Source organism: Gallinula chloropus, assembly GCF_964237585.1.
Source record: "Gallinula chloropus genome assembly, chromosome: 2".
Lineage (NCBI taxonomy): Eukaryota > Metazoa > Chordata > Aves > Gruiformes > Rallidae > Gallinula > Gallinula chloropus.
Window position 1 is genome coordinate 13,102,948 of NC_140086.1, and position 22,755 is coordinate 13,125,702.

Sequence of the window (22,755 nt, forward strand, 5' to 3'; positions counted from 1 at the left end):
ACAGCATAGGCAGTGCCATTAACGGGATTTACTGTGTTAAGTGCAAGGTCATACGGTGGAGCAGCTGAACATTCACAGTTGTTCTGCAGGGCTGAGCTAACGAGCATGTGATTTAGTTTGCAACTAATACCTTCTGCATTTGGCACATCCATGGTAGTGAGCCGGCATCGAGGTTCAAACAGCGGGAATTTATTTCACCTGTTGTGATTTCCAGGCAGGTCTGAAAATAAGGGGCCTGAGCAGTAATGCAGGTCGTAGTCTCATGAGGAATTTGAAAGAACAACTCCACTGAATTATAAAATGTTTAATGCCTACATCTGTTTACAAAGAAGAGCCTGGGGAAGGGTCTGAAATGTACAGAATGGTCCTCAAGCAGGAGGGCCCAGTTTGTGTCCTGGGGGTGACAAGGCGAGATGGCATAGGGGATTAGCCAAAACTGCTGTGACTAGTCGCTGGCAGATGCTGACTTTGAAAGAGGAAGGAGATGACTGCAACTTTAGGCTTTTTTTAAAGGTATTTACTTCCAAAGCCATTTTGTGCACATATTGTACCAGTCAGCCTGATCTAGAGGGTCAGACAGCAGGTGTTGCTGCTGGCAGTTTGGTACCCAGGTGGCTGTGGCGGTGGCCGTGCTGGTGTTGCACTGCATGATGTCATTCTTTGAGGATGCATCTCAGAGCTCTGCCTGTGGGTATCTGTGCAGTTTTATCCGGACTACACCTAGCTGTGTACAGAGGAGATTTAGATATATCCTGTCTCAAATGCCACTAAACCAACGTGAGTCTCTTTGCTTCCACCCCTGCTCTCTTTCCTGCGGCTCTGGCTGTGTATTAGTGCAGGGGAGCTGGTGACTTTGTCTTGCTCTGCGGTACTGAAGAAATACATCCAAAAATAATGCAAAGGTTTTCCTTCTCTGACCTTGAATCATCTACATTGTGTGCTACACACATTGACAGACTTTCTTCCTCCTCTTGCTCACAGCTTTACATCCTCCATGGAGAAAGTTTATTGTCCATAAAAATTGTTTTTGGGTAGCTGCTTGTATCTCTGTTTCTCAATGTTGTCTTCCTGGTATGTAGCAATGGTGGCATGGGTATGTTCCCGGTGTATTTAATTTGCATGTGATGGTGTTTCTGGGAGATTGGACACGAATTTGCATAGCTGAGGTTCTTTAAAATATTTCCAGTTATAAGCTGCATGAAAACAGCTTGCAACTGCAGCAGTGCTGACTCAGCAATGCTCTGGCTGAGCAGCAGCTTGTCATTCCTAGAGGAATGAAATTTTGGCACGGTGCGGAGTAAACATTTCATGCAGGATTAGGTACTTAACTGTCACAGAAACTTTTGGTGTTATGAATTGACTGTAATTAACACAGTGAAGCTTTTTGATTGCAAAATATTGGAATTTTTTTCTCCCCTCCCCATAGTCAAATGCTGGATGTTAATATGTATTTCAGATGTTGATAGTATTTGGGGGTTTGGATTTTGGAATGAAGAAAGCTGTTTTATCAGTTGCTTGTATAAAGTACTGGCATTCAGTGTTTCGGTGATGGCCCTAATGCCATCTCAGTGGGGGATTGCTTCACCCTACAGAGTTGTCGTTAGGAACTTGCTGAGCACAGAAGTAGGAAGGAAGTGGAATATACCTGGGGTGATTAGCATCTTCCCAATTAGTAAGATGTTGATTTTCAGTGAGGATGATGTGAAGGGTTTTTACAGCTAAAGCTATGAGAAAGTCCTCATGTGAAACGCTGTCTTTGGCTTGTTGAAACCCTTCAAGTTGATCTGGATTTCTATTCTATGCAAAAGGAAAAAAAATAAATGCTACGAAATGCTTGATTTAATTGGGAAAAAAAATCTCCCTAATTTGAATTAAGGGAAAATGCTGGTTGAGACTTGAATTACAAAAGCACAGTCTGGCAGCGATGGTGGCTGAGAATAAGTTCTTCCTCTGCGGAGATCCACAGATTTGACAAAATGTATTCTTGTTTGTTTCCTGCATACAGGACGGGGTGACATTCAGCCCCAGTTGGATAGTGCTTTACAAGATGTCAATGATAAGTACCTGCTGCTTGAAGAAACTGAGAAGCAAGCTGTCAGAAAAGCTCTGATTGAGGAGCGCGGTCGATTCTGTACTTTCATCTCGATGCTGCGGCCTGTGATAGTAAGAGCTCTCCATTTTATGTCGGTACAATTCACAGATTGGATAAGTGGCCAAAACCCTGTGAAAAGAGGAGCTTGTTATGTCCAAGGAATGAATCTCTAGAGCTATAGAAACTGGCCAAAACTTAACCTGCATCTCTGCCTAGGAAGTGGTGAGGGGTGGGCTCTTTCTCGCAGGCATTTGGAGTAATTCAGGGACCAAACGAAGACACTGAATGATTTCAAGATGATTAATGGAAAAACAGTGGGCACAAAGACTGAAGTGGGCTTGAGTTCCCTATGCATACCAACCTGAGACTGCTTTTTTTTCTTAACATCACATTTTAATACGAATCTTCCTTACTCCTACTCCAGCGCTGGGATTGATAAATGTTTCAAGACCTCCCCTGTGTGTATAATGACATTATCTGACAGATTGCAGGCTGCTTCCATGCGGTTTTCTGGCAGCTCTTTTCCTCCTACATGACAACTTTTTCAGCTCATTGAAAAGGTTTAAGTATATTTTCATAATCTCAGGTTGTCTGAAGCCCAGCGATGAATCTTTTGTGGCTTTGTGCGAGCATGATGCATTTCCAGAGGGCCTCCAGCATACTGGGAGAATGTTCCCATGCTTATTTACAGAGAGCATCAGTCTTAACAGAAAACGGTGGTTGGAGGAGTGGGGAGGTGATGGCTGAGCAGGAGGGGGCGAATTGCAGGCTCTGAGGACCTGGATGAAATTACCATGGTAGCTAAAGGATTACTATGGTAACTTACGGTGTGAATCGTCGGAATTAGCTGTTGATGTAGCTTGAGCCGGAATGAATCATAGATGCACTGATGCTCTGTACCTGTGTAGCACCTTCATCTCACAGCTCCCAAAAGCTAGCAAAAAGTATCAGTGTAACACCTGTTTAGGTTCAGGGTTAAAATCCTTAGGGCACATTCGTGAGGATACATAGAGGGGTTTAATCTTTTCCAACTGCAGCAAAACCAGCACTCTTTTTCTGAAGATGTCACCAAAAGAAGGCTGAGGTTTACTTTATTGGTGAGAGAAAGGATTTCTGGGCCTCACAACTTAGAGCAATCTTAAAGTAGTTATAAAACTCTAAATTAATATTTCCACCCCTGTTTTGAACATAGTGATTCCTAAATGGGCAGGGAAAAGTTCTGCTGGACATTCCACAGCTATCAGTCATATATTCATAGTCACAGAATCACAGAATGGTTCGGGCTGGAAGGGACCTTAAAGATCATCAAGTCCCGACCTCCCTGCCATGGGCAGGGACACCTCTCACTAGACCAGGCTGCACAAGTCCCCATCTAACCCGGTTTTGAACACCTCCAGGGAGGGGGCAGCCACCACCTCCCTGGGCAACCTGTTCCATATTGTGTTATGAGTCTGATTTTTAAAACCGAGGCTGTGATTAGCCTTGCTCTTTTGTCTTTTCAGGAAGAAGAGATATCGATGCTAGGAGAAATAACCCATTTACAAACCATATCAGATGACCTGAAAAGTCTCACCATGGATCCACACAAATTGCCATCCTCAAGTGAACAGGTTAGCTTTTGTTTCCTGGAAATTGTTGGGGTTTTTTGTAGCTTGTACTGATTTTTCTTTTGTGTCATGAGAAATATTGACTACTAGCATTTAGCAGCTTCATGTTATGTGCTGTAGATGCTTCACTGCAGCAAGGTCATTTTTAACGTAAGCAATTTTAAAAAATTATTTTGAAGTACCGACTGAGTGCTCCTGAAGTATTTGGTAAGACCAGTGTGAAGTGGTAGCAGTAACACTGTGAAGTGGGTGAAGATGCCCAATTTCTGCTGAGGGTACACGAGGAATGAATGTCATCTCCTCACCCTGTGTTTGAGCACCCCAGTCTTTATGTGGTCTCAAGATTACTGGGATTAGGTAGCTTGATGAAGTCTAACATTCGAGCATTTCACCATGCTGGCCTTAAAGTGCATAGGGAAATGTCTGTCTTTCAGTGACTCCAAATAGGAGCTTTTTCTCCAGCCCTGCTGTGTGAACTCAGTTTTCTTCTCACACCTTAATCACCAAATGACCTAGAAGTGCAAGGAGGGAAGCCCTGCTGTGCCTGAATATTGGATCCTCCATTATTTTTTAACATGTGACAGGTTTTCAGCTTTAAGGCTGTAGAAGGTTTTCACAGAATCACAGAACTGTAGGGGTTGAAAGGGACCTTGACATCCTCGAGTCCAACACCCTTTTTTTAAAGGGAAAAATCCCAAACCAAACCAGCTTACAGCATGGATACAATAAATCCCCAGCTTCCAATTCAAATCTGAACTTTCCTTCTGTGGTAGAAGCCCTAGAGTTGAAGGATGGTAGTTCTTGGGAAGACAAGGATGAAGCTGACTCCTGTGTAATACACACAGTGTGATTCTGGAAGAGAACTGAGACTGGGTCAGTTGGCACTGAAAGTTTGTAGCGGTGACGAATGTTGTATGACAAGCAGATGCTTTCTGTTAATAGGGGATTTTTTTTCATGTTCTTGATGCTATTGATTATCTTCCATCAGGTGATTTTAGATTTGAAAGGTTCTGATTACAGCTGGTCTTATCAGACTCCTCCATCCTCTCCCAGTACTACCATGTCCAGAAAATCTAGTGTTTGCAGGTAAGTAGGCTGGTAATACTTAATTTTAACCTGTTTGGGGGCAAAGGGAGGCAAGTTCAGACTGTAGTATTGATTTGTTTGCATACTTAAATCATAAATAACAACTCTTCATTAAATCAACCCCTCATGGTCTTTATCTGTTTAAATGTGTGACTGGGAATATTAAAAAGGATGGTCATGACTGAACAACTTTTGAACTCAAGACAACTTGAGGATGCTTTTGGTTCAGTTCTCTTGAATCCGTTTCAGAACAAAGAGCAGACTGTACTGATCGAAGCTCTGAGATTGTTCATTCATAATTTCCTTTTCTGTTTTTCATGTGATGACTTTTTAGATTATTCTAAGTAGCTGTTACTAATCAGTAAGTTAAAGTGTTTGAAAAGGAAAAACATCCTTGGCAATTACTCTATCAGTCTGGTAGATGGAAATGCTTTTTTGATACGAGTTTTTTTGACTGTTTAATGCTGTCTAATGCTGTCCTGAAATATGTTGAAACACTGGATTCTGTCTACGCTTTCTCTGTAAAAACTGTTTTCTCTCAACAAAACAGTTTATTAGCATGTTTCCCCAATACCCTGGTGTCTATATTTACTCTTTCCTTTTACTCAAAAGGAAGATACCCTATTGTGTATTCTGCTCAACACCTCTCTAGCTGCTCTCGAATGGTTACCTTTAAGTTTGCTTTATGAATAACGTACTACAGGTTCCCTGTGTATGAGCAAAGTTACTTACAGCATGTCAGAGCAAGTGAACATGACTTCTTCTATGTACCTACTTGTCTCTGCATGCAGATATATATAAAAAAAAGTCAGTACTTTTTTATATATGTGAGAAAACATGCATATTTAGGAGCAATGAGCACAGGCTTAAAGATGCAATATCCTGAAGCTGTAAAAGAAAATGGCAAAAAACAAACCCTGAAATCCATCATCTGTTCCTAATAAACCTTATCTTTTTGTGTGGTAAAATCTGTATGGGACATGGGTAAACTAAAGTGGACATCCCCTTCCTCTACCCCGAGCCGGATTGTACATCTTCTGTGTACATGGCGTGTGTGAACAGGAGGCGCAGTCCTCGCCCGGGTATCATTTAGAGCCACCCCTTCAGCTACTCAGTGGGCTTCTGCCGTGGAAGGCAGGAAGCTGCCTGCAGATTGATGCATCCTACTCATCCTGCTCAGCCACCCCATTGGGAAACTTCAAGGGCTCCCACATTGTGGCTGGCATGTTGTCACTGTCATTCGTGGATACTGGAGATTAAAAGTCAATCTCTTTGTTTGAAATATCAGGGTTTTTTTTAAATGGATACTTATTTGGAGTTTTAATTCTCTGATCATCTCTCCTAGTAACTAAAGCTATGTACCCAGCAGTGTGACTTCACTCAATATGCTGTCTCATGCTTCTTTTTCTGGTAGAAAGCTTTCCAGTGAGCCAAAGTTGTCCCAGGTACTCTGCAGCCTGGGGTTTTGGCCATGCTTTCCAAGTGTCTCACACATTGGCCTGCTGACTGACTGCAGCGGCATGCGTAGAGGCAGACTTCTAGATGAACTGCAATGCCTTTGGACTCCCTGTTAGAGATCCCATTGAAAATTTGGGCTGTGGTGCAAGAACAACATGGTGTAAGTCAGGAATAGGAGAGAGCCGTCAGCAGACATTGTTTGTGCAAGTGTTGTGCAAATGCTAGAGAGGGCACACAGCGATCCCTGCGTCCCTAACCTGACTTTGAGTGTTTATGGAATTTGATGATTTGAGTGAAATTCAAGGTAAAAATGCCATTTTCTCTCTGGTCACTAGGGATACTGCAGCTGCTTATGGTTCTCTACTGATATATATGTGCATATATATATATATTTTAAATTTAATTTGTCAACATTTTTTCTTTTCCGGTTTATGCTGCCTGTTGCTAGAGACATGTGGAATGTTAATTGTACTGTATATGGGTCTCTCCCCACCCCACCCTTGTGTCTTTTCCTCTCCCCTTTCCTTTCTTTGTTCCTTTTGTCTCTCACAGCAGTCTGAACAGCGTTAACAGTAGTGATTCCCGGTCCAGTGGCTCGCACTCGCACTCACCTAGTTCACACTATCGCTATCGCAGCTCCAATCTGCCTCAGCAGGCACCCATGAGGCTGTCCAGTGTGTCCTCCCATGATTCTGGATTCATGTCCCAGGATGCTTTCCAGTCCAAATCGCCATCCCCCATGCCACCAGAAGCACCTAACCAGGTACGTGCAAGCATGAGAACAAAAACCTGAGCGTGAGCTGGACTCTCTTAACTTGGCTCACTTTTCACAAAACAAATCTGGTGTGGTTTTGGGGTACTTTGGAGTCAGGTTAAACACTGAGAGTAAGGTTTGTCTCACTGCACCTCATCCATCTAAAAGTTGGGCCTCTGGCTGGAGCGATTTATGCTGCTTTTGCAGTTAGCAGTGACAAAGGTGGATGCTCCCAGGGCATTTGGTTTTCAAGCTGGCCCTGGAGGGAGCCTAGATGCCTAACTTTCAGATCCATAACACACAAGAAAGAGCAAGAAATCCCACCTTACAGGAGGGAGTAAATACTCACTTTACCCATTGACGTTACCCCTCAATATCCTGCACAGATTACATGTTGTTAGTATCTGGTGGCTGTTTACTGTTTAATAGACAAATAAGAGTGCCAGAACAGTCTTCTGGCAGCCCCAGTACCGATACTGGTGGCTTCAGCAGCAGAGAAACTGGTTTTATTCCTCCACTGAAAAGGGCCTGGAGTACTCAAAATGCCATTAGGAGTATTGTATGAAATTGGTTTTGCCTTTTTTTATGACATCCCTTTCTGTGGATAGGCTTGCTCTTTTTGACGCTCACTTGAGCACCTTGCAAGAATAAGGTTTCTGCATGAAAATGAGAAGTATTTTTAATTCTTTAGAGAACTCATAAGGATGAGTGTTTGTGTAGTCCTAAACACAACCAAGAATTTCACTATAAACATGAGCAGAACTTTTCCAGAGCATTTTTTGCTCTGCTGCTCTGTTGGTTACGTCATTCCTGTAAATGCTATAGCCATCCTCCAGCAGGTAGAGGTGTGCATGCCTCCATGGCATGTATCTTCCAGCACCTGAATTTTGTTTTGTTTTGGGTTTTTTTAACAAAGCACACAGCAACTGCAGTATTTTTTAAACAAGGCTGAACTGCTGTCTCCCATTTGAGGTCCCACTGTAAATCTTAGTTAGAATTGAAGCGGACCTAATGTCCTGTTGTTGAGCATCACTCATTTTTAATACACCCCAGGTCACTGGAGGAGGTTGTCCTTTAGTGTAATAAGTGTAGCTGCACTCCTTTCCACATGCTGGGGAGTAGATGGCAATGACAGCTTTAATCCTCACAGTCAGCAAGCAGCCAACAGTTTCAGTGTTAGTGGCTACCAGGCATCACCTCCACACTTAAGCTACTCCTAGACCGCCTTTGGCAGCACGCAGACCCTTACTTTTGCAGAACATGTAGTAAGTAGGACCCATAGTGAAATCTGTAAGGTGTCAGTCAAAACTACACCAGCTCATTTAGCCTTGAAACTTTCTGAGGGGAAGCTCAGTAGTTTTTTAATATATTTACTCCTTTCATTTTAATAGAAATGCTTTGTTTTCAAATGAATACATCTTCTGCCTTGTCCCCAATCTGGACACGTCAGCACTTTTTTATAGATGACGTCCTGGAGAACTTTGTGCACACTAATAAAATGAATGTTTTGTTTAGATTGGCTATGGCTAACCTAAGTGAAATGCAAAAAAGTAAATGAGCAATAATAAAGTAAACTGGAATAGTAACAAGGTAAGGAAGTTGACTTTTAAGATACATATATCAGTTATACATGCTAGCATCATCTTTGGTTTTCATAGTATCCACTGCACCTGCATAAAAGGGTGGTAACCGACATGATGATGCCATGTTTGCAGATGAGGATGTAACTTTGCAGTAGCCCTTAGCATGGAAAAAAACCCAACACCTCTCTTTGCAAGTTCCCCTGTTCATCAGGGGAGAGAACTTAGGCCGGTATCAGCTGGCAGAACATCCTGAGAGCTGATGGGAGCCACGCTGATCCACACCAGCTAAGTTCATAATGCTTTCACCTCATTTTAGAAACTGTCCATAAAGTTGCAAACCGATCCAAGCATCACTTGAGCTACTCATGAGCTGTAGAAGGCTGCAGCAGTGTGGCGTTGACTTGACAAGTGTAGTGTGTTGGTATAACAAATAGGTACGTGCTCTGTATGTCTCTAGTTCTGTATACCTTTACGCAGAGGAAAAGGTAACAGATCATTGCCTGGCCGCTTCATCTTCGCTTCAGTGTCTTGCTTTGTATGTTCAGCACTGAGTAAATCGTGTGTGTTGTGCTGACAGAAAATTGTGCTCGTGAGCTTACCGAGAAGCTGTTCGATTTACAGCGTTACTTCATGTTGTGTGTCTCTAACCAACTGACGGGTCTGCCTTGTGGTATTGTGCTTTTGAGGCTCGGTGGTGGGTGGGGAGGAGCAGCCACACTGGCTGCCGGCTGTTTCTAAAACACTGATGTCATTGTTTTTAGTAGTGACACTGAGACAGCAGAAAAGCCAGCTCTGGAATCAACAAAGGAAATTAAAAGCTATATATCTTGCGCAGGTGGACACTTTGCTGATGTTTGCTAGCTACATGCTGTGCCATCTACTGACAGCAGTAGTTTTGAAGGCAACAAAACCCATTTTCTTTTAATAGTAGATGTAAAAAAGAAAGGAGAGGGGGACCACGTGAAATTACCGCATTACGGGAATGAGAATCCATGAGCTGTGTGAAGCTTTTACACTCTCACCTGCATTTAAGATAAGCGAGTGTCACTAAAATTAAACTCAGTTTAATTTATTCAAAATCACAGTTGGGGGGAAAAATACCAAGCAAAGAATAAGTAAAGATTTAGACAAGATACAGTCTGTACCAGAGGCAAGAAAGCTTTTTGGTCTGTAGTTACTACATAGTAAGTCTTTACAGTTAGCCACACTCTGAGTAGAAGATAGGGAAGAGAACAGTTATAAATGCCTTTACACTGGTCTTTTTGCTGCAGCATTGCTGTTAACATCACTGGGAGTAAAAGCGTTTGCCCGTAACAGATAGCTGTACATGTGGAAGGTCACTGCAAAATGCTTTAATCTTAATTAAGCAAATATATTTGGGTATAGTTGAACAGCTGGAAGAGCTTCACAGGTCTCTTTGTGGAGCAGAACAATTTGTCTAAATGCCAGATTTGAGGTCAGCCCTTGCCAGCGCTGCCAATGGAATGTACTGGAGCTACATAAAGCCCTTGACAGACTTGTGCTGGGAGCTCAGAGAAGCTCTTGAGTGGATATTGATCATGGCTGGTGCTGCTAAACCTACACGTTGCCATATGTAGTAGACAAACTAAGGTCTGGAGGTATCTACCATTGTAGGATGGAGTACTGTGGTGGTAGTATGGTTGTGTTTGATTTCGGTCCATGATAATAAAAGGAACCACTGGACTTGGAGTGAGCACGCGTAGGAGAAGCAATTTTACAGTTGGATTTTAGAGGCTGCTTATGACTCTGTGGGGATGAAAGCCAGGGAAGAGAAAGAAACAGATGAAGAAGAGAAGTCCAACCTGTTGATGTGCTATCAAACAGCAGAGGATTAAGTCTTTATTGTTAGAATATACTGGAAGTTACTTTCCCTGAACAGACACGGGGAGGGAAGCTGAATGTGAACTTGCTTCTGCCTCTGCAGATTAGCAAGCTGGAAAGATTCTGCTTTTGGGGAGACACTGTTGCTTGGAATGGCTTGTAGTTTGAATAGGGGAAATGTAGTTACAGCTACTAGGTTTTCCATGTAGATTAAGAAATGCTCCCAAATCTGACCTGAAAAAAAACAAAACCAAAAAGAACTGAAATGCACCTATAAATTACCACCAAGTATTTGTTTCTCCTGAGCTTTCTTTTTAAGTGTCCCAACAGTTTGTCCCTGACTAGAAAAAATGGCTCAGTAGAGCCATGGAAGTGAGATAAATTGAGGAGGTAAACTTGAGGTGAGGTTGATATCCAAAGCTTTTTGGAAGGCAACTGAGACATCTTCCACTGACTGTAGAGGGGCATGGGACCAAGCGCTTCAGTAGGATTTGATCTCCCAGGAATCTCCCTTTAGTCACTGCTGAGGAAGGGAAGGGGTTAAGAAAGCAATAGTATATTCAAATGGAAAACCTAGCAAATGATGCAAGTAACCCAAGGTAACTGCTGTCATTTGATAGGTGAGTAGGTGGAAAATACAATCATACAGCCCAGAATACAGCTTTTATGTAGATGTAGATGTAGATGTAGATGTAGATGTAGATGTAGATGTAGATGTAGATGTAGATGTAGATGTAGATGTAGATGTAGATGTAGACGTAGACGTAGACGTAGACGTAGACGTAGACGTAGACGTAGATGTAGATGTATCTGTCTCCTTGCTGGGATTCATACATACCACACCAAGCAGCGGGTCACTATTAAAGAACAAGCCATGGCACGACGACTGAGAGACCAGATACCAAGCTACATATGTATAATGTACATTTGGGGAACAGTTTGTTACTGTACAGAGCTCACTCTTAGCTTTCTGCTGATGCTGTTAACTTTAAGCTTTTTCTCAGAAGAGATGGTTTGAGAGCAGAGCAGAACCACCATTATCGCAGCTGTGGGGAAAAAGAATAATCTCCCAGGGTTAAAATAGCCCAAATGAATGAACTGATTTTAAAAATTACTCCAACTAAACAATCATTTTAAAAAGAACTGGCTAAAAAAAATGTTGGAAAAGTGCTATGTCAAACATCTCCCTCCATGGGATGTGGAGTAGGAATTGCTCTGCTCTTTGTTTGGCTGTGCGTGTGCTCCCAGGGACGCGTGTGCTGGCGGGTGTGCATCGACAACAAGCACTCAAAGGTTTGAAGACCTTTTTGCCCAGGCAGTAGCTCTGTAGTTCCTGTTTTCAGCCCTTCGTGTACTATCTGCTAAGAAATGAAAGGTGGCCTGTGCTTCCCACACCTGGGTCCTGACAGTCAGGACAGTTCCTGCAGGCTGATCCCAGCAGCCTTTCACCTTTCCACCCCCATTTTCCTGACACTTTTCCTTCAGTATTCTTCTGTCTCCCTCTCCATCACTTTCTCACTGTTGTGATCCTGTTTTTAGCAAGACCAGAGACTCCTCTTCCCTGTGCCATGCAAGTTTCTCAAGATGAGGAGACCCTGTTGCCCTACCACCACCTCTTGCGTTTCCTTCAGGTGTTTCCCCCCGGCCTCTTGGTTCATTCCCTGTCTAGCTCTGCCTGCTGAAAATGGTCATGCTGAGTCAATGGGAGAGTCCTTCCATCTTTTTTTTTCACCTTCAAGACATTTTATTGCAAAAATAATTTTACCACTTCCAGTCTCTTTTCCCCATATGCCAATTAAATGGAACCATTCTTTGCATCTTCAGAATTTGCATTTTTGGCCTTTTCCCGTTTATTTGCTACATGCAGCTTTGTTGCTAATTAAACCTCATTTATGACCCATTTCCATCATTACTTGACATAATCTCTTCAAGCTTCTGGCTTGGAAAAAGAAATAGTCTGTCGGGTGTAAACTCCAAATTCTCACTTGTCAGAGCATCTGCAGAAAGCGAGGTGGTGTGATGCAGTATTTGGAACTCAGATCCGTCTCTGTCCTCCCATCTGCAGAGTCTGCAGTCCCAGGAGGGTCATCAGGCCATAAACATGAGGGTTTAGAAAGCATTTTCTGAAATTACATTTTTCTCTCTTGTTTTTTGTTGTTGCTTTTCTTCCCTGGCCAAAGTGCAACATTAATGTGAGTGTTCTCATGGGGCTTTTCAAACAGTTTCCTTTGCTGAGCTGCCTAGAATGTCAGGCAGAACTTAAAGAGTTTTAGTCTATAAGCTAATTTTCTGTAAAGTTTTTTCTCTAAAGATAGAAAAAATAGCTTCATCTCTGTTCAGCACACTGCAGTTAGCTCTGAGGGCAGTCAACTGCAGCTTCTGTTTGTTGCTGTTCATATTTTTAGAGGCTTTTCTCCTGTAGAAGATGTTGCATTAAAGCAAGAATGTGACAGGTTCCACAAAGCATCCAGCCACTACGTCATCAGGTGCCCCACCACATACTTTTCACTTCTCTCCTTAAATAGCTACATGTCATTTGTTGTAGTTTCTTCTAATCTTATGTTCACCTTGGCTCTTACTGCACTTTGAGTATCAGCCTTGTTAGCTGAGCTTGCTGGTACCCTAAAAGCACTTGACAGGTCACCCACGGAGCTGATCTCATGTCAGCAGAAGATGGAATGTGAGTTATTTCTGTAAAATGATCCACCACATCACATGTTTTCTTTTTCCACAGCCCTTTTTTTACAGTTTCATTTAAATCCATAGTTTGCTAATAAGCTCAGGGTGCCAATGCTGTATTGGCTTCACAACAGCCCCAACACACCAAAATCCTTACGGTGGTGCCATCCCATCTCAGGATGCTGACCATTAGTTAGACATTCCTTAAGCTCCTGGTGAGCAGTGAGACTACTTCTGGGTGCTAACAGTAAAATTTATTGCAAACTTATGCCAAGTCTGAGGTTAACTGATGCAAGTTTATTTCAGGTGAGATTTCCTTCCTCTTCAAAATATCATTCCTTGAAATCTGAGGTTTTTCTACACAAACTTGATACAAGAGGGCATTCCCTCTGCTGCCAGAAAACAGAATGCCGGGGATGTCCCTACGTAGACGTGCTTCACAGGTCTTGGACTACCAAAGGATGAGTTAGTTAGCCCTGATGGTGCTGAATTTCCAGACAATGACTGGAGGCCAGCACTGCCCTGACAGCTTGGCTGGTATTGGCCATTTCCAGGCACTCGCTTGGACCTGCAGAAACATCCCTGCTGGGGGTGATGCCCCTTCTTTGGGGCAGGTGTATGAGAGCATTGTAGATGATAAAATGGTCCACATGGTTACTCACCTTGGCCTGCACGCAGGTGATTGGGGTGCTGTTGTAGAGGTCTTACAGCAGCAGATGTACATAAAGGTGTGCAGTTAAAATTGGGAGAGAAGTTCCCAGCCAGGAGCAAAATGTTCGATGGACTCTGCCTTGCATTTTCCTTCCCTCTCCATCCAAGTCCTCGTTACTTTCTCTCTCTGCTGTTAAGAGGAGGTGGGTGGCAAGCACATGCCACCGTTTATGCACTCAGCAGAGTACTTGTACCTTCATAGCAGCTGCTGGGCAGAAAGGTTTGAGTGAGAGTGCTTTTGGTGTATGCATACTACCCACAGAGGCACATGCATACAGGTAATGCGCTTGGGAAGCCTCCAGCTGTGGTGAGTATCACTTCTTTCTCTGTTCCCTAATATTTGAACTCGGTTGAGCTTTTCACAAGTGCTTTTGCAGATCAGAATATCTCAGAACTTGTGAATGTAAGTGACATTTGCTACTCCATGTTTTAAATCTAAACTTTTGTGTCCTTGAAGTACTGATGATCTGCTTCTCTGTAGAAACCGGTTGTCTCGGTATATTGCATGTTTGGGCCATAGGTGCCCTCAGCTCCCTCAGCTTCTTGCTCTGAGACAGCTAACAGAATTGAGATGCTGGAATTGCAATGAGGAGTTGAGATCGCTGCCTCGATTCCCTCATTGCCCCGCAGCGTGGCAAGTTCTTGCATTAAGCAAATGCCTTGTTTTGTTTCTTGTAGATTTCCTGAACATTAGCAATGGTTTTGAGCAGTTTCTAATTGATTTTTAAAACCCTAACCCTTTGCTTCTCTCATCCTTCCCTCTCTCCTGTGTGTGTGTCTCTGTGTATGTGCTTTTTTTTGTCTTCTTTTTTTTTTAATGTGTGTGGTTTTTGGTTTATTTTCCCTTTTTGGTGGCTTGTGTACCCTTTCCCTGCGTTGCGGTGCTGTTTCACGCTGCAGAATTCGTCCAGCTCTGCCTCTTCAGAAGCCTCTGAAACCTGCCAGTCAGTGAGCGAGTGCAGTTCCCCCACCTCAGTCAGCTCAGGCTCCACCATGGGGGCTTGGGCCTCCACAGATAAGGTGAAAAACTTCATCTCAAAGACATACAAACTTACTAGCTCGTTATCCAAACCCAGCAACACTTGGACAAAGAACACCCCAAACAAATGTGCATGGGACACAGCCAGGATTCCTCGCTGTGAAGATGAGAATAGGAACTGTTGCACGCTGCCTTAGAAGTGAAGGTGTTGGGAGAAGCCTTTAACCTAGCTGCTAGGGGAAAGCTACAAATCGGGCGTCATTTGTTAAGAAAACCTCACTGTCCACCTGTCCTGCTTAAAGACATTGTGGAACGCTGCCCAAACCCAACTGGTTGCCTAACAAAGAGCTTCTTGCCCAGGACGTACCGTTTGTGGCTTCTCCCCTCTCCCTCTCTGCACGCATGACACTGAGCAGCTGTGGTATGCTTCTGACCAAAACAAAAAGAAAACAAATGTTGGAATACATGACAGGGGATAGATCCTCTTGGAGTCAGGGGAGGAAGCGATGGCGGTCTCTATTCTCATCTGGTAAATCCTTGCTGTTGTTTTTTTCTGGGTTTTTTTTCTGGGATTTTGTTTTTCCTTTCCCTTCCATGTCATCACATGGCCAGAACTCGTCATTTTCAAAGGCGGGACGCTTTCCCTCTCTGTCCAGCAACACAGAATAAATGCCACCAGTGCAAATGCCTCCAGTGCTGGAAATGTTTTGTGTCTGTGTCTGCAGTGTGCAGGGTACCCAAATTGCGACGCCTTTGTCACGGTGTGCCGCTTTCCTGGACAGAAGGCAAAGCTGCTCAGCCTGGGGACAATGATGGCTGGAGCAGTGTCTGAAATTTGTTATACCCAATAACAATTTTCACACAGTCTTGCTTCTGAACCAAGCATTGTATCAATTTTCTGTTGTTTATTTGCTGCAAAGCTAAGATTTTTCTTTCTCTTGTTTTAAGATACAGACGTTTTCTCCCTAGAGCATCAGTCGCAGTATATTTTCATATTCATCCTGTTTATATTAATTTCTCTGTTTTTTGTTTGTTTATTTGTTTCGTTTCCAGTTGTCTAATGGGTTTTATCACTGTAGTTTATCAAGTGACCCATCCGTAGCTTCAGTTGGTGCAGGTCCTTTCCCTCATTTCCCGCCTGTCTCCCGCGCGTGGACTCGGGCTCCCTCAGCCCTCCTTCCAGACTACGTTCATTATTACACCATTGGGCCAGGCATGTTACCATCATCTAAGATCCCTAGCTGGAAGGTTTGTGTTCCTTTTGTTGTGGCAGTCCTCACCTCCTCATACCAACGGTGTGCGCACGGCGGTTGTTGCTTCCTTTCGCTCCCTGTAATTGCTCCTTGATTTGCTCTGTTTAATCTCACTCTGAATGAGCACTGCATGGTGATAATCAGTTAAAATCCAGTAGTGGATTATTTCTGAATGACTTTGTTATGGCACTGCCTAAAATGTGTTAAAGCTGACACCACCTAGGTAGGAAGGAATAGTTCAACTCTGGAACGGTGGTGATAGGTGGTGATAGCACTCCGGGCTCTATTCAGCAAGAAAAGAGTTTGTTTAGCACCGACAAAGCGCTCGCATGAGTGGGGGAAGCACAGGCTCGGCGGCCAGTAGGCTTGGTGAAGCCAGGTGTGGAACAACAGGATGTTCTCCCTGAGGCTGTGCTTGGCCCCCACCTCGGCCATAGGCAGGCGTGCTCTGGTAGATCCAGCTGGAGTGGTTCAAGAAGGTGCTCGTCATCAGGCAAACCCAAGGGACAGCTGAAGCTGTCCTGGCTTCACTTCACACCCAGCGTGTTTTGGGTGAGACCCTGGAAAGGGTGCAGTAACATCTTTGGGTTGCTCCAGCTGGATCTGCAGGGATCTTCCTTGGCATCAAAATGTCTCTGCACTGCTCTTCCTCTGGGAGACTCTGTTCCAGAGCAAGGAGAGAAGGTCTCCTGCCTGTGGCCTGGAAGCTTCCCAAGACTGATACGCAGTTGATAGTGGCTGCACAGCTCTTGGACACGCCTGTGGATGGTTATGTGATCCTCCATATGCACCATGGGGCTGCCTTATCCCCCTAAATTGAGATGCCTATTGCACATCCCCCTAATCTCTCTCTCTGGGCCACTATGTTTTAGAGCTAAATTCTTCAAGCAGAGTCAGCCCGTTAAAGCAGAGGTTCCTGTGTGATAACACAACCCAAATCAGTGGTGTCTGCACAGGGCGCTGCCGTGCGCTTCTTATACGTGGGGCTGAGACCTGCCAGTAAAAAGCCAGCGTGCGGTCTCAGCCCAGCACTGCTGAGCCTGCCCTGCAGCCAGCTGCTGCCAGTGGTGGGCTGCATGGACAGGCCTATCCCAAAAGCTGTTCCTTCTGGTTTTATTTTTAAAGCATCCCTTGCCTTGGTGAGGAAAATCTCTCTTTGCAGTGCGCTGGCCCCTGTGGCAGTTTGCATTTGGGGAGCTGCTGCTGAGCAGTGGTTCTGTGTCCCAGCACAGGTCATGGATCCATCCTGCTCTTTGTATGCAGCGTGGGGTTTCTGGACACCCTCAGGACTTCGCTTAATAGAGCCCTCAGAGAATCTAGCCCTCGTGACCTGAGGAGTTCCTGTGATTCAGAGTGAAGTTAGCCTGGCTTCCCTACAGATTGTTACTATAGACTAGATTGCAGCCAGTGAGTTAACCGAGAGATTCCTCGGAGTAAATTGCTCATCTGATGTGTATCAAAAACCTGCTCAAGCCTAATTTTTCAGAATGAAGACATGCATGACAGCACATAATGCTAGAACTTGTGTACCTCCAGAGCAGTCACAGCCAGGGAGTTCCGTGTTTGAGTTTCCAAAAACACAGGCCTTAACACAAGGGAGTTTCATTTAGGGCAAAACAGAGTGTTAAAAGGTTCAGTGTCTTCACGTGAGAGCCCGTAGGTAGAACAGGAAATTCAGACTCCCTGTAATAAAGGAGGTGGGTTTAGAAGTGAAGATTTTGAATGTGCTCAAAATTACTTCATTTTGGGCCTCATTCAGAAAGGCCTGTCCAGTTTGAAACATAGCCTCTTGCATTAAAATGGCCCTTTTGCATAGTTTTACTTGTAATTAGAGCACGATTGCTGACGAAAGCTGTCACTAATGAGCGCCTTTCTTTAGGACTGGGCCAAACCAGGCCCGTACGATCAGCCAATGGTGAACACACTGCAGCGCCGCAAAGAAAAGCGCGAACCAGATCTCAGCAACGGAGGAGCTCAGAGCGGAGCGGCCGTGGCCCCTGAGGAGGCCCAGAGACCTCGGAGCATGACAGTGTCGGCTGCCACAAGGGTGAAGCACTCGTTTTGAATGTGCTGTTTGGTGCAAAGGAAGTGGCTGTGCTTCACACTGGGACATGTTTATCTGACAAGCGGGACTGGTGGGGCATTGGGGTGGTCAGTGGGAGTGACGTGAGCTCAAGAGTAGGTGCCGTTGGGTTTTGGTGTTGGTAGAGCAGAGCAATGGCACCCAAAGAAGCGCCTGCTTCTTTGGAGCCCTAGAAGATGGCCAGACGTGATGCTGGTGGGTTGCAATGGTGACAAGCTCTGCTTGGGAAGAGGCAGCTAAAAGTGGGTGAGGGCTGATGAACCCTTCTGGCTGTAACGAGTCTCCTTCCTGTGTGCCCAGCAGGGTGAGGAGATGGAGGCCTGTGAGGAGCTGGCGCTTGCTCTCACCAGAGGGCTGCAGCTGGACACCCAGAGGAGCAGTCGGGATTCCCTGCAGTGCTCCAGTGGCTACAGCACCCAGACAACAACTCCGTGCTGTTCGGAGGACACAATCCCATCTCAAGGTACCCACCCAAGAGATCCTTCCCAGAGTGTTTGCCATCGTACACTTGCCCCTCAGTGCCAGGGAGCCCCGTTCCAGAAGCTGTCACTCACTGGCTTTGTAGTCAGCTGGGGAGAAAGGGCTGGACGTGGCTGTTGTGAAGCTTTTTCCCAGCTTGGAATGCAGCCTGGGTTTATTAACTGAAGAGAAAATGGGATTGCTGCGCAGTGCGCTGTATGGTCACATTTTCTTGTGCATTACTGGAATGAGTCTTAGCTTAAGGATGCACCATTTCAAAGATGATGCTGGAATCATCATGGGTTAAGCAGAATGACACTTCTTGTGGTAGCAGTATCCTTTCAGAGCTGTTGTTTTAGCAAATACATACTCAGGAGCACTGATTTCTTGCCCTGTCAGTACTCTGAATCTGCTCTTGGTTTCCCTTTATGACCTTCTATTTCCTAAGCAGAAATTGTCATCGTTGGGAAAAGAATCTCTCGGAGACCTTAACTTGGGCGTACCTGGGAAGCTGCCATAAGGTGCTGGGTTTGGTACCCTGTGTCAGAACCAGCAGCGGGCTGGGAGGGACCGAGTTTCTTGTTTGCAGCTCAGCCACCGCCTTGTTTGCTCCGCTGAGGTCGGTAGCACTGCGCAGTCACATGAAGCCGTGGGGCTTGCAGAGGGCCTGGTACCTGGAAAGGAAGGAGTCCAATGCAGTTAATAAAGCTGCTGCTGACAGAGCTGACAGCTGGGATTTGTTTTGTTTGCAAAACAAGCACATTTGCTGCTGACATCACGGGTACACGGTCCCCTGGGCCTGCATTGCCTACTGTGGAGCGCACTGGTTTAGTCACTGACTGTTTTAAGTATTTCTAGCTACAAGCAGTAGCATATGGCTTGTGGGATGCTGGTTTGGGTATCTTAATGTTGGCAACAAACACTGAGTCTTCATTACTTAATTGGTTCTTTCCCGAGGAGGTGACGAATGTGTTCAGTCCTCATTCCCAGGAGACGGAGGTGGGCACCCTGCGGGGTGAGCTGTGGTGCTGCCTTCAGCCATGCAGGCCGAGACGCTTCGTCACTGCCTCTCACTTTCCTTCCTCCTGAAAGTCAAACTTCTCTTAATCTCTTAATTCTCTTGCTATGAGCCAGCAGTGGCTAGGAAGGCCAATGGCATCTTGGCTTGTATCAAAAACAGGGTGGCCAGTAGGTCTAGGGAGGTGACTGTGCCCCTGTACTCAGGATTGGTGAGGCTGCACCTCGAGTACTGTGTGCAGTTCTGAGCTCCTCACCATTGAGGTCCTTGAGCGAGTCCAGAGAAGGGCAACCAGGCTGGTGAAGGGGCCAGAGGGCAAATCCTATGAGGGGCGGCTGAGGGAGCTGGGGATGTTTAGCCTGGAGAAGAGGAGGCTGAGGGGAGACCTTATCACCACCTACAGTTACCTGAAGGGAGGTTATAGAGAGGTGGGTGATGGTCTCTTCAGCCAGGTGACAGGAGATAGGACAAGGGGAAATGGCACTACGCTGTGCCAGGGCAAGGTCAGATCAGATGTTAGGAAAAAATTTTTCACTGAAAGAGCTGTCAGGGCCTGGAACAGGCTGCCCAGGGAGGGGGTTGAGTCAGCATCCCTGGGTGTGTTTAATAAAAGGGCAGATGAGTTACTTAGGGATTGGTTTAGCATAGGATGGGAACGGTTGGACTCTATGATCTTAAAGGTCTTTTCCAACCTTATGATTCTGTGATCACTCCCGACCTCCAGCTTTTTTGGCTCTATATACTTCTTTGGTTCTGCATACTTCAGACGCACTGGTGTGACTCGGCTGCCTTCTCCAGCCTGCCCCTAACTCTTACCTTTTGGCATCAGTTTCAGATTATGATTATTTCTCTGTGAGTGGTGACCAGGAGGCAGAACAACAAGAGTTTGACAAATCTTCCACTATCCCGAGAAACAGTGACATCAGCCAGTCCTATCGCAGAATGTTTCAAACCAAGCGTCCTGCTTCCACCGCAGGTCTGCCAACCACCCTCGGACCGGTCATAGTCACCCCCGGCGTCGCCACCATCAGACGGACCCCTTCCACCAAGCCCTCGGTCAGACGCGGCACCATAGGGGGAGGCCCGATTCCCATCAAGACGCCAGTGATTCCTGTCAAAACACCAACTGTCCCCGATATCCCGGGGGGGCTGCCGGGCGCCCTCGCTGGGACAGAAGAGTGTCCCGAGCAAAGTCCCGACTCTCTGGCAACCGGAGACGGTGGGCAAGGTGTCACCGGCATGCCCTCGTCCTCATGGAGCGGGCAAGCGTCAGTCAACCCTCCGCCGTCGAGCCAGAAACTGAACGCTGCCGATGAGCAGAGACAAGCGGTTCCTGAGAGCGAGGGGGAAGAGAGCGACCGGGACGGCGTCGGCACCCTCACGCCCACGGACCAGCCGGAGCTCGATCCCGGGGAGCTGAGCCCCGGGGACGTCCCGCAGGGTGAAGATATGCTGAACGCCATTCGGCGTGGGGTCAAACTGAAGAAGACGACCACGAATGATCGCTCGGCACCTCGCATTTCCTAGGAGCGGGAAAGCTGCCGGAGTACCAGCTGCCGAGGAGGAACTGTGAGAAAACTAATTTGTCTCTATCCATTCCAATCTGTAATCAATGAATTTTTTAAGATACTCGGTAACAGACAGTCTGGAAGTACTCTAGAAGAGAAAACAAGGTGAAAGAGCGTAGTAAGACATAATCTTCACTGGTGTTTTAATTTGTAAATATATCAATGATTTTTGTTTCTGCATTTTTTTTTGATCTAAGTTACACTTTTAATTTTTTCTGAAGGTGCCAAATCCCATTTACCTTTTTTATAACTCTCTTTGTAAAGTTTTAAATCATAGGAGAAGAAAAAAAAAAACCAACAAAAACAAAAAAAAAGCAGACGAGTAGTCAACTTCAGCAAAGGGATGTAACGAAAATCGGGCTTTTTTGCAAGCTTTTGTAGAGCACCTGGTGATAGTGAGGGTCAAAGCAAACCAACGGGACTTGCTTTCAAGTTGGAGTCAGGCTGTGAGGATCAGATCCTCGTTTAAGTATTAAAAAAAAAAAGAACTCAAAAAGCAGGAATAAAAATCGACAATAAAAGCAATATATAATGCAAGGAAGAAACCTGCAGTTGGTAGAGTATTTGGGGGGTAGTGGGGGGGGAGGGAGATGCCATCAAACTAGCAGACGCTGTTGCACAAAAGTAGCCTAGTAGGATTAATTACTAGTAGCTTCATGGTAAATGCATCAGAATAAGCCATATTGGATTGCAGTGTTTTGTTTCTGTAGGGTGTTTTAAAGACTGTTTGGGGTTGGTTGGTTGGGTTTTGTTTTTTTTCCACGTTTTCTTTTTAGACTGCACAGCAGCAACTCTCAGTCACATGCATGCAGCCTGAACTGTGTGGGCTTGGTTCTTCCACCTTCGCTTTCCGTTCCGCTCATCCTTCCACTGAATACGAAACAAGGACGACAGGCTTAAGGCAGTTACAAATGTGACGACGTTTTTAAAATGCAAGCAGGGAGTTCTTAGATATTATCAAAATGCCTTTTTCTGACTGTGCCCAGCAGGCTGGGCACCTTGGAAAGCCCAAATATTTTGAGAAAACACTATAAACAATTTGACAGGTGTAACCAGCTCGTGATCTGATCAACCGCGAATGTTTCTTTCCAATACAGGGGCTTGTTTTTCTTAACTTCTTTTCAAGGCAGTTGATTGGCTTTTCTTAAATACTGAAAAGAGAGGGGTGAGGGGTGGGGGGTGGGCAGAGATACCGATGTTTTTGATAAAACTGGGAGTCTGACCACTATCTCCTCTTTTTTTTTTTTTGTACTTTAAGTCATGTTTTTTGGAACGCTATTGATAGAATTATTAAGAGTTGGATTTTTTTCCTTAAAGTAAAAGTAAGTTATTGCTGCAATACCCGTCTCCTAAAGCCGATGGAAATCTGCAGCCCTCAGAGCACCGGCGCGTGTTGGGCAAGGATGCCGCGTGCCCGGGCACCAGCCCTGCACAGCTGGGACTGTTCCACCAAGCAAGGGCGGCGAGGGGCGAGTTTCCACCACGCTCTCTGCGGGTTTCCCTTGGCTCTAGACTTACCCTACATAACCCTCTTATGCTTTAATACATAACTGCATTGGATGTGAAACTTCTAGTAACTGTGT

The 22,755-nt window shown here is 45.2% G+C and overlaps 1 protein-coding gene across 1 annotated transcript in view; it reads left to right on the forward strand.

Annotated features, from left to right (window-relative positions):
• MTSS1 (MTSS I-BAR domain containing 1) overlaps nucleotides 1-22,293 on the forward strand; it is a 128,189-nt gene extending 105,896 nt beyond the window's left edge. Inside the window, exons 7-14 of the mRNA XM_084260145.1 lie at nucleotides 2,006-2,163; nucleotides 3,595-3,702; nucleotides 4,688-4,785; nucleotides 6,796-7,006; nucleotides 15,845-16,039; nucleotides 17,924-18,091; nucleotides 18,431-18,590; nucleotides 20,434-22,293. Of these exons, the coding sequence (XP_084116271.1) occupies nucleotides 2,006-2,163; nucleotides 3,595-3,702; nucleotides 4,688-4,785; nucleotides 6,796-7,006; nucleotides 15,845-16,039; nucleotides 17,924-18,091; nucleotides 18,431-18,590; nucleotides 20,434-21,131 (1,796 nt within the window). The 3' untranslated portion in view covers nucleotides 21,132-22,293. The remainder of the gene's footprint in view (nucleotides 1-2,005; nucleotides 2,164-3,594; nucleotides 3,703-4,687; nucleotides 4,786-6,795; nucleotides 7,007-15,844; nucleotides 16,040-17,923; nucleotides 18,092-18,430; nucleotides 18,591-20,433) is intronic.
• The last annotated feature ends 462 nt before the right edge of the window (nucleotides 22,294-22,755 follow it).